This window comes from Hyperolius riggenbachi, chromosome 1, assembly GCF_040937935.1.
Source record: "Hyperolius riggenbachi isolate aHypRig1 chromosome 1, aHypRig1.pri, whole genome shotgun sequence".
NCBI classification, from domain to species: domain Eukaryota; kingdom Metazoa; phylum Chordata; class Amphibia; order Anura; family Hyperoliidae; genus Hyperolius; species Hyperolius riggenbachi.
The window spans coordinates 469,868,579-469,880,227 of record NC_090646.1 but is presented as its reverse complement, the minus strand read 5'-3'; the positions used below and the strand labels follow the sequence as shown (position 1 = coordinate 469,880,227).

The 11,649-nt window shown below is 46.8% G+C and overlaps 1 protein-coding gene across 1 annotated transcript in view; it reads left to right on the top strand.

Moving 5' to 3' along the window:
• Positions 1–287: 287 nt before the first annotated feature.
• Positions 288–11,649, top strand: part of ASCC2 (activating signal cointegrator 1 complex subunit 2) — a 54,543-nt gene continuing 43,181 nt past the window's right edge. The window contains exons 1-3 of the mRNA XM_068240415.1: positions 288–527; positions 4,319–4,477; positions 4,688–4,858. Of these exons, the coding sequence (XP_068096516.1) occupies positions 447–527; positions 4,319–4,477; positions 4,688–4,858 (411 nt within the window). The 5' untranslated portion in view covers positions 288–446. The remainder of the gene's footprint in view (positions 528–4,318; positions 4,478–4,687; positions 4,859–11,649) is intronic.

Here is an 11,649-nt window from a genome sequence, read left to right as displayed (position 1 = left end):
GTCAGAAACTGCTGATCTCCAGCATGCTTGTTCTATGGCTGAAAGAATTCGAGACAGAGGATTAGCACATAGCATTGCTTAAAATGAAATAAAAATGGCAGCCCCCATATCCCTCTCCCTTCAGTTGTCCTGTGAGGGGAAGTTTGGGTTCCCGCTATCTTATTTGGTCATTCTTACTTTATTACAAATTCAAAGCACAACTTGGAAGCCATTATTCCGGAGACGTGGCTACAAGAACATGGCGCCAGTGAAGACAGTGGTCGGCGCCGGTAGCTGCCCTAGCTTTGCCTTCAGCGCATTGATTCGCTGGTTAGGTTAGAGCAGGAAGGAATGTGTCGCGTATGATCTGCTGGTGCCGATATCGGCTGAAAGAACCCGGCTTCTCTCCTGCCTGCCCTCCCTGACTATCCCGGGTCTCCTGTGTCAGCTGCTCTGCCTCCTGCACTATGCCGAGCCGAGCATTAGATGAGCTGCAAGTTACGGAGACGGATCCGGAGACAGGAAGACGGTACAACATATCAGCGCTGGTGAGAGCTCTGTGACAGGGCATACTAATAGGATGACTAGCGGATATACTAACCACAGTGTTTGGTGACGTAGGTTCATTACATATGGGGTGAATGTGCTTTTGTTTTATAACTCTGTTGTTGTTATTTTTAGTTCTTTATGAGTATCTATGGGCTTGTAATTAGTTGGCATGGACGAACAGTGTGTGGCAAATTTATGTGTATAATTGGCAACTTTATTTTTTCTTATGACACAGTTGCTGGAAAGTTCAGATTTGGTTTGAGTGGTTCGTCTTGATTCAGAAATTGTCTGCCTATTATTGCTGTATGTGAATCTAGCATGTTGGAAATTCACTGCACAATAAATAAATATAGAATACAGAGACTTCAGGTAACTGAGGCCTACGACTTCAATCATATAATACTTAAATTATAACAGACCGCCTGTGTTTGGAAACCGATAAGGCCTCTTTCACAGTGCGACGTTGAAGTCGCACGTTAGAAAATATTTCAATGCAGACTAATGCACAGCAATACTAAGTATGTGCAACATTCACAGTGCAAACGTATGTAACGTGTAGTGTTTTCAGAAAGTGCTGCATGCTGTGCATTATACTAGTTATTAGCTGCGTCGGACTGTTTGCACATGCTCAGTAATGACTGTGAAGCATACTTTTCAATGCCTGTATGTGACGATAACGGGGCATTGAGTTGCGTTGCCACTTTTTTGAGGCGTTGCAATTTGCGTTGCTACTTTAACATTGCTTCCTACTGTGAAAGAGGCCTAAATGAATGCAAACTCAGCTGAAATTTTGTATACAAAAGGGGTTTATCTTTGACGTGTGTGTGTGTGTGTGTGTGTGTGTGTGTGTGTGTGTGTGTGTGTGTGTGTGTTTTTTTTTCTTTGTTTTTTTTTTTTAATGCAACTATCATTCCTGTCTTTACATATTGGCTATCATTCATAAAGCATTTCCGCATGCGGAAATGCTTAAAACAGCTGACTTTACCGACCACTCGGCAAAGTCAGCATTCATAAAGCCTCTTTCCGCATGGAAAAATGACACTACCGAGCAGAGTGATAAATCACCGCCTTGTGCGGTGATTATCGGTACAAATGTAGCAAAATGCTCATTCATGAAGATCACCGCAAGCGGTGTGAGGTCGGGAAGTACCGCTCACTCTGATGTGGCGATACCAATGTAAGTGAATGGAGACACACAGACCTCCCAGGCAGCTGCAGCAGAGCGGAACACGGAGAAATGTATCAACTCAGCAGCTTCCGTGTCTCCGCAAGCCTACCGCCTGCCTACCGCCAGCTTAGTTCGGGGAATCTCCGCACTGCTTCCGCACGTGGATACATCTTCATGAATGCCCACCCAGAAGTCTAAAAATCCGCCAGCGGTGTTTTCCCGCACTGATTCTGTTTACCGACAGCCTGTTCATGAATGATAGCCATAGTAGGACATATTTGTAATAAAACACATAATAATATCTAACAGTAGCAATGTCCATACATTCTACTGCTGCCCACATGTTTGTGGATACTGCATGTGTTGAGTGTAATGGGGCCAGCATCACAACACATCCAGTTTTGATTGGCTTATTTTACCACTTCCATGTAGCATGAGGGCCAACATATTTTGAATACAGGTAGTTGCCAATTAATGAATGTGATAGATCCTTAAAGGGATACTGTAGGGGGGTCGGGGGAAAATGAACTGAACTTACCCGGGGCTTCTAATGGTCCCCCGCAGACATCCTGTGTTGGCGCAGCCGCTCACCGATGCTCCGGCCCCGCCTCCGGTTCACTTCTGGAATTTCTGACTTTAAAGTCAGAAAACCACTGCGCCTGCGTTGCCGTGTCCTCGATCCCGCTGATGTCATCAAGAGCGCACAGTGCAGGCCCAGTATGGTCTGTGTCTGCGCAGTACACTCCTGGTGACATCAGTGGGAGCGAGGACACGGCAATGCAGGCGCAGTGGTTTTCTGACTTTAAAGTCAGAAATTCCAGAAGTGAACCGGAGGCGGGGCCGGAGCATTGGGGAGTGGCTGCACCAACACAGGATGTCTGCGGGGGACCATTAGATGCCCCGGGTAAGTTCAGCTCATTTTCCCCCGACCCCCCCTACAGTATCCCTTTAAAGGGGTTCTTTCGCGAATGAGGAAAAAAATACAAAGTGGTTTATGCATAAACTATTAAACATCCTTCTAAAATAGTGTAAAAAGTAAAAAAAAAAAAAAAAAAATGAATGGTTTCATCAATACAGCATGTAATGTAAATAGTGACGGATGGCGTACTGGGAGGCTAATCTATTTGTTAAGGGTTTTTTTTTTTTTGTTTTGTTTTTTTACTTTCATTTCACAACCATAACTGCTGCCTATGTAGTTTTCAGTGGCATAACCCACTTCTAGCAGGAATCCCCCTTATAGCTATAACAGCTGAGCTCTGCTGAGCTCTTCAATATGTGTTTACATTGTTGCCAGGCAACCACACAGACCCTGGTGCAGGGAGTCCATTGTGCAAAGAGTCATAAGCTGCTGGGAGAATGAGCCAGAATCTGTCCCATCTACACCATATGATTCTTTGTCAGATTCGATTCAATATGATTCGATTCATTGATTCGATTTGATTCAATTTGACATGTCCGATTCATGATTTGAGATTGAATCAAATCGAATCAATGAATCAAATCATATTGGATCTAATCTGACAAAGAATCATATGGTGTAGAGGGGACTGATTCTGGCTCATTCTCCCAGCATGGCTCATTCTCCCAGCAGCTTATGACTCCTTGCACAAACTACTCCCTGCACCTGGTCTGTGTGGTTGCCTGGGAACAATGTAAACACATATTGAGGAGCTCAGCAGAGCTCAGCTGTTATAGCTATAACGGCCATTCCTGCTAGAAGTGGGTTATACCACTGAAAACTACGTAGGCAGCTACGTAGGCAACACCCTTAACAAATGGATTAGCCTCCCAGTCCGTCACCCGTCACTATTTACATTACATGTTGTATTGATGAAACTATTTTAGAAGGGTCTTTAATAGTTTATGCATAAACCACTTTTTATTTTTTCCTCATTCGCAAAAGAACCCCTTTAAGCTGGAACACCTTGCCATCTCTGCCCCATGTACCTCCAGTGTCCACTTCTGTGTCACCTCTGTCTCCTTGTACCTCTCTGTCCCCCATGGTGCCTTGTTTTCTGCTCCCCCAGCCCAGCCAAGTGCAGAGTATGTGCAGCGGAAGCAGCAGTGCTTCTCTCACCTGCTCTGAGCACCTCCAATAATGTGCAACCTCTTCTCATCCTCACGATTCCCTCTAGTACTGACTTCTGATTGTGTCATTACACGTGACACATAGGAGAAGCCAGCAATAGCGGGAGCAGTGAGGGTGAGAGAACATTACTCATTGCTGGAGGTGCCCATAGCAGGTGAGACAAGTGCTGATGCTTCCACTGCACATACTCTGCAAGCTGAATGGGCCTGGGGGAGCACAGGACATGGAGAGCACCTGTATTGTGAACAGATTGCGTAGGTAAGCTCTCATACTACTTGGAGGTGGTTAATTGGCCAAATAAAATTGGAATTGTGTACGTACGCATCCTTAGTAGTGACACATTTTCAGAGACTTGTTGCAGTTTCAAGGTCTTACATGTGCCAAACCCATAAGTTCACAGAGCTGTCAGTAAAACTTTCATGAATCCACTGTCTTACGTTATATTTTGTGAATCAATTTATGGTGTAGAATACTTGTTAGAGATCTGTTTCAGCGTGTTATTAAAGTTTCTCTGCTTCTTTGTAATTCTGCAGAACCCTAAGCGGGCCGTGCCCAGAAACTTTATACCATACACTCCTCCGCCAGAGCCTGGTCCATCAGCCCTGCTGGAAGAATTTCTAGAAAGGACAGATTTTATCATAAAGGATCTGCAATGGTTGCTATCACAACCACATGACCGTTTCTGGTGCCAGGTGAGGAAATGGCAGCATCTTATACTGATAACGACACAATTGTTTCCCGTTTGAATCTTTACACTAATAATGTTTAGCTATTGCACTGATTAGCTTTCTTGTGTTTACATATTTTTTTATTGCTTCTTTTTCCTTGCCCAATTTTCACAGCTGTATCAAATACCACTTTTCTCCCCTCTGTGATCCTCTTTCCTGTTTTGTCTGCTATAGGTTATATTTGATGAATCCCTACAGAAATGTCTGGAATCATTTTTGAGCAACGCCCCCCGGAAATATGATTGCCGTACTCCTATGCAACCCTCTGTTCAGCAGGTGCAGGACAAACTGCATCGCTATGTTTTCTTGACGTTCCTGCGGATGTCTACACACAAGGAGTCTAAGGTATAGCACTGGAACAATCCGTGGGCAGGCTTGTCAACATCTGTGTAAAGTGAAGATCAACTTGACTGAATACAATTTGAATAGTTTGCTTGCATTAGCTCTCAGGCAACATAAATAGTGTTAAAATGGAATTGAACGCAGAGTCTCCTCTCTGCTCTAAAAGTTTAGCCACAGCATTTAAAACATTTATGGACAAAAAACATTTCTTATTTACAATTTATGGAAATCCTAAAAAAAAAAAAAGTTTTACATTTTGATTTCACTTTGCAGGGAGCACTGAAAGGGTTAAACTTCTGTGTTTACTGTATGGGGAGAGCTGCCTCTGCAGAGCTCCTGCAGTCTGTTCATAGTTGCTGATAAGAACTATTGTATTTTTTTGAACTATAAGACTCGCTTTTTCTCCCCTTAGGCTACTTTCTCACCAAGACGTTGCGTTTTAGGGGACGTTATGGTCGCATAACGTGCCCCTAACGCAACGCATGGTGGTGTTGAAGTTGGACTTCAGATTGAGCTGCGTTATGCAGCTCTCAAAGCAGCCGCTCCGGGTTAGTGATAGGAAGTCCGGATCTTTTTAAGGATTCGGATCATTTAAATTGGATCATTGAAAAGATCCGGATCTTTGAACTGAATCATTTTACTAGGGAAGCAGACTGGGGGTGAAATGACTAGCAGGACTGGACTTTCCCTGCACTGTACATTCTGTATGTTCCTGTTTCTTCCAGACAGACCTCCACTGTGAACCGAATCTTTCATTGTGATGATTCGGATGATTCGACTCACAAAAAAGACCCGGATCAAATGAACGATTCGTTCATGATCCGGACAACACTACAGTTCCACCACCAGTCACCACAGTGCAGTGAATATTAATTAGCCATGTGGCTGGCCGCGGAGGAGGGGAGACCTCCTCCTCCAACATTACTGAGCATGTGCAAACAGTCTAACGTGGCTTAGCCCAGTATAACGTACAGCATGCAGCACTTTGTTTAAACGTGCTGCGTTACTATGTAACGCAACGTGTGCACTGTGAACAGCACATTGATTTTACAGTGCTATGAGTTAGGCTGCGTTACTGGCTGCTGTAACATGTGACTTTAACGTCCCACTGTGAAACCAGCCTTAAAGTGGAGGAAAAAAGTCACTGCATCTTATAGTCCAGATGCAGGGAGTTACTGACTTGTGGACGCCTGCCAATACGAAACTCCAACTTGCCACAATGTTGGGGACTGCGTGTACTGTGCCCATGCAGAGGAGGATACAGGGGGATTAAAGGAAGACACAAGGGGGACACAAAGGGGCATAGAGGAGGACAGAGGCAGACAGAGGTACAAGGGGGCATGAGGTACAAAGGAGGCATAATCCACAAGATGCCCCTTCACCATGGATGCACCAGGTTCAGTATATATATTTTTTTCCCTGCAAACCTAGGTGCGCCTTATGGTCAGGAGCGTCTTATAGTCCAAAAATACGGCAATTAGACACTTTGATCTGGCTAAACAGAACTCAAAACAGTGGATTTCTTCAGCCACTATATGTAGAATAAAGACTTGTATTGTGTGTTGTGCAAGCATTCAGTTCTGCTTTACGATTCCCTAAAGATGGTTACATATATGGTGGCCTTGCTGAGTGGCTGCTTGCTGCAACTGGTTTGCCATGACAAGAGACATTAGGTGTAAGCCTAAATTAAAACATAAAGTAAACTAAAAAAAAAAACAAGGTGTCCTTAAGGTATAAACTTTTGTTGGCACTGGGCTGTCCCACACTGCTGTCACCAAGAAGGAGCTTGTATTTTTCAATCCTCAGGCTGCCACTATCCCTGTGTTCCTCTGGGTATATTGTATCATGCAGTCAAAGTGTGTTATGCTATATAGTGTCAATTGCTTTTGTTGATTGCTGATTAGAGATGGCTCGAACCTCGCGCAAACTTTTTGAACCACAATAGACTTTAATGGGGAGGCGAACTTTGAAAACTAGAAACATTTATCAGTCAGGTAGAGATGAAGAGAGATGGGCACAGCTGCTAAAATACGCTATATTAGTGGCTGGGTAGACACACACAAGTTACAGCAGTGGGGGGATGGCGAAGTCTGACAGCTGTTTCGCAGGGACTAGCCCTGCTTCATCAGAGAAACATTTATGCTGGCCACAAAAGTGATTGATAAGATGTTTCAAGGGGTCTAACACCTGAGTTTTTGCATGGAGGAGTGGGATACATGCCAAAAGTCTCCGGGAAAAATCTGGATTTGATGCACAGCAGCGTTTTAAGGGCAGAAATCACATTGCATGCTAAATTGGAGGCCTAAAGTGCTTTAAAACATCTTGCATGTGTATATGTTACGGCCAGAACCCGAAGTCTGGCCACTTAGGGCTCTGGCCGGTCAGTATGCGAAGTGGCCGGCTCATGCGGCCAATGTGAAAAACGGGCTTCAGTTTCGGACTTTGGCCGGCCAGAACGCGTTGCGACTTCACGTGGCCGGCCAAGTCCCGAAGTCCCGCTCACCGCCGCCAGGAAGCCCCGCTCACCTCATCCCCTGCTGCGGCTGCCGCTAAGTATTCAGACCTCCGATCAGGGCGACCGTACCAGGGAGGCAGAGAGAGGCATAGCAGCTGCCAGCTCACGCGAGACCCGCTGGACCCGAACACTTCAATGCAGAAGTGACGTCATTGAACACTTCTGCATATGAAGTGTATGGGTCCGGGTGGGTAGCGTGCGCGCTGCTCTGCCTTCTCCGCCTGGTGGTCGCCCTGATCGGAGGTCTGAGTACTTAGCGGCAGCAGGGGATGAGCTGAGCGGGGCTTCCTGGCGGCGCCTCCAGCAAAGCTCCCCCAGCCCAGCAAAGCTCCCCCAGCCCAGCAAAGCACCCCCAGCGATGCAAAGCCGCCCCCCCCCCCCCCCCCCGACCATGCAAAGCATTTCCAGCCACGACCAGCCCAGCAAAGACCCCCCCCCCCCCCCAGCCATGCACAGCCCCCCAGCAAAGCACCCACCACAGCCATGCACAGCCCCCCCAGCCAAGACCCCCCCCCCCCCCAGCCATGCGCAGAACACCCACAGCCATGCACAGCCCCCTAGCAAAGACCCCCCCCCCCCCAGCCTTTCGCAGAACACCCACAGCCATGCACAGCCCCCTAGCAGAGCACCCACAGCCATACACAGCCCCCCAGCAAAGCACCCACCACAGCCATGCACAGCCCCCCAGCAAAGACCCCCCCAGCCATGCGCAGAACACGCACAGCCCCCTAGCAGAGCACGCACAGCCCCCCAGCAAAGACCCCCCCCCCCCAGCCATGCACAGCCCCCCACAAAGCACCCACAGCCCCCAGCAGAGCACCCACAGCCCTGCACAGCCCCCAGCAGAGCACCCCCAGCCATGCACAGCCCCCCAGCAAAGCACCCCCAGCCATGCACAGCCCCCCAGCAAAGCACCCCCAGCCATGCACAGCCCCCCAGCAAAGCACCCCCAGCCATGCACAGCCCCCCAGCAAAGCACCCACAGCCATGCATTCCCCCTCATCTGTGACTAATCACCACTGTAATTTGATCTCTCCCCTGTGTCACCTGACTTCCACAGCAGAGCAGGTAATTTAAAAGCACAGGATGTTAATGTCTTCCCCCAAGAAAGCAGGATGTAGACACACTGCAGATTTATTGCAGGATTTGTATCAGCTGTAATTAAGAAATGCTTTTCTTTAAAAAAAAAAAGGATTAGTATGCTGTATCTTTCAGAGCAGAGCGGAAGTGCCATTCATGGTGCTGGACAGGACCCGGGATGTTCTGGAATTTGTGCGTTTTGGACTTTGGCCGACTGACTTTGGCCATGTCTAGAACTGGCCGGCCAATGTCAGAAATTCCCAGCATTTTGGACTTTGGCCGACGTCAAATCGGCCAGTTCTAGAAATGGCCTGGTTTTGGCCGTAACATATACATCAATCAGGTAGAGTAATTAGTGTACTGCTTCACACTGACAGAACAAACTCACTGTGTAACGCACCGCACACAGCTGTTTGTGTAGTGACGGCCATGCTGGACTGGTGTGCACCATGATGAGAGTGCAGGTGATGGCAGCTTTCCAGCCCATATGGTCGCCGGGCTGAGGTAGCTCAATGACAGAACAGTGACTGCCCAGCTGATCGAATTTGGTCTGTCCACAATGAAGCAACGACCTTATTATCGTGGGTGTGCCCCCTCCCCCACCGAGACACTCATATAGCCATCGGTCATTGCAAGCCCCTTCACCGCAGCAAGGTAACGATCACGAAGGGGAATTGACACGTACATGCCTTTTGTTTTGTTGTTGCAGCTGCAGTGCAGCCAGAAAAATTAGGCAATCATGTACACGCACCAGAAAAATTATTATAGCGGCAGCCTTAAAAATTCAGGAATCCGCCTGGAGTCCTGGACCGTGTTGGTGGTGGCGGAGAAGACAGTCAAACTGCCTGCAGGCAGAGATGCTGTGTGGGGAGCGACTTAGTCTTGGGGCAGGCAGTCACACGGCGTGCAGGCAGAGATGCTGTGTGTGAAGACTGACTTAGTCTTTCGGGCAGGCCTGACCGTGCTTTGCAGACTACCTGGTCAGATGGACCCTTGACCCAACGCTGTGTGCCAGAGATGACACCACTTTGCTTTCATCATCACGGTACAGTTTGGGTATCGCCTGTTTTGAAAAATAATTGCGGCCTGGTATCTTCCACAGCGGTGTGTGGCTTTGCTTTTGTGTGCTGCTTTTCCTCAGGTGGTCATCCCATTGCAGGTTGTGCTTTGTCATCATGTGCCTTCGTAAGGAAGTTGTCCCTACGCGGGTCTTGGTCTTTCCACAGCTCAATTTTTCCAGTAACACTCCAGGACAGGTACACATTGAGACTTGGCTCCTCCCAGGAACAGGAAATATCCGTCAGCCTCTCTATAAATCAAAGATGGAGCAAGGGTCAGGCAGTATTGGATATTTCCTGGTCCAGGAACCAGGTCTCTCTATGTGCTCGCTGTCCCGGAGAGCCTGGGTGGCTAGGGAAGGTGTTGGCACTGAGCGGGCCTTGTCAAAGATACAAGGAGGTCCGTTCCCCTGTGGAGTACCTGTGGGTGGCTGCTTGATGGTCCTTTCTCCCAGTGGATTCAGCCCTGCTGGTCGGCCTGATTTGTGGGAAGGTTTCGCTGCAGGAAGGGCTGCCCCGAAGACTCACCGCGCGGAGGCAACGGCTGGGTTGTGAGCGTCCGGAGGACGCGTATTGCGGAGGCGAAGTACGGAAAATCCTCCGGCCGCGACCTCGGGAACTACTTCCGGGTCGCGTGACGTCACTTCCCTTGCGCCGGGTGAAGAGGGGCGGCCGTCCGGAGTCTCGGCAAACAGCGTTCTGCACCTCGTGGAAGATGTCGGAAGCAGAGCAGGAGCCAGGACGGGTAAGACTGCTCAGCTGAGACCCGGGCAGCGGTGGTGACTCCTGTGGGAGCCGATAACCGTGCGCAGCATTGTTGGTTGATGTTTGCTGCATGTGGCCTAGTTTGGAAAAGTTGTTTGGGGCACATTATTGTTTAAACTTTTCTCTCTAAACACACAGTTGATACTGCGCAGGCTGGGATGATCTTTATAATGGCAAATGTTGTTACAAGCTCCTATTTAAAGGCATATTATCCATAGTAACATATGACTGCAAAGGATAAATGAGTTACTATAAGTATATTTATGATGATTATATGGCAGTGTTTTTTCTATATGAGTCAAAATCATAAATGTGAATATCTTTAGACCTGATATCAGTTTTAAAAAGTCAATCGAGTGTTATGTTTTTTTTGTTGTTTCAGGGCACTGCTACAAATGTACCTGACCCTGTAAAAACCACTAAACGGTGCCCTGTGTGTAATAATAAAGTCAATCCTGCATCAACAAAATTACTATGCAAGGATTGCACCTATAAAGTAATGAAACAAGAATCCGCTTCTCAAAGAGATATACAAGCTTTGAGACAGGATTTAAAAGACACTTTGAAGGAATTTAAAGCATCAGCATTATCTTCCAAACCAGATACACCTACAGAGGGGCAAACTGATCAGGCTACGCAACCTAGCTTATCAGAACCCATTACGCATAAAAAAGCTACTAGCAAGACTAATAAAGCAATTATTGTATCAGATGAAGATGAAATGAGTGACAATGATGATGTTTCTGCGAGTTCAATTGAAGCGCAGGAGACAGAAAATAAACCTTCAAAGTTCAAATTTCCAGTAGCAGAGACTGAAATGTTATTGACTGCAATATACGAAGATTTAAATTTAAATAAAACAGTTACCGAGCCATCTTCAATGCATGATAAATTATATGAGGGTATGGAAAATCAGCAAGATCTGTTTTTTCCAGTACATCAATCAACAAAAAATTTAATATCAAATCAGTGGAAAAATCCAGACAAAAAACTATTTATGTCAAGAGGTTTTAAAAGACGGTTTCCGTTTGCAGAAGATGATAGTAAAATGTGGGATAAAAGCCCTAAATTAGATTCAGCTTTTTCACAAGTTAATAAAGACGATGAATTGGCCTTCGAGGACTTAGGTCACTTAAAAGATCAATCAGATAAAAGAATTGAATATGCACTTAAAAGGTTGTGGCCTGCTATTTGTGCCAACTTCAGGCCTTCAGCCGCAACAACTTGCGTGGCAAGAATGCTGGCACTATGGATGCAGCAATTGGAAGATAGCATTGGTAAAGGTGTGCCAAAAGACCAACTCATTAATTCGATGACTGTAATGCATAAAGCAGTAGCCTATATAATCGACGCAGCGTCAGAATCAATAAGATTAA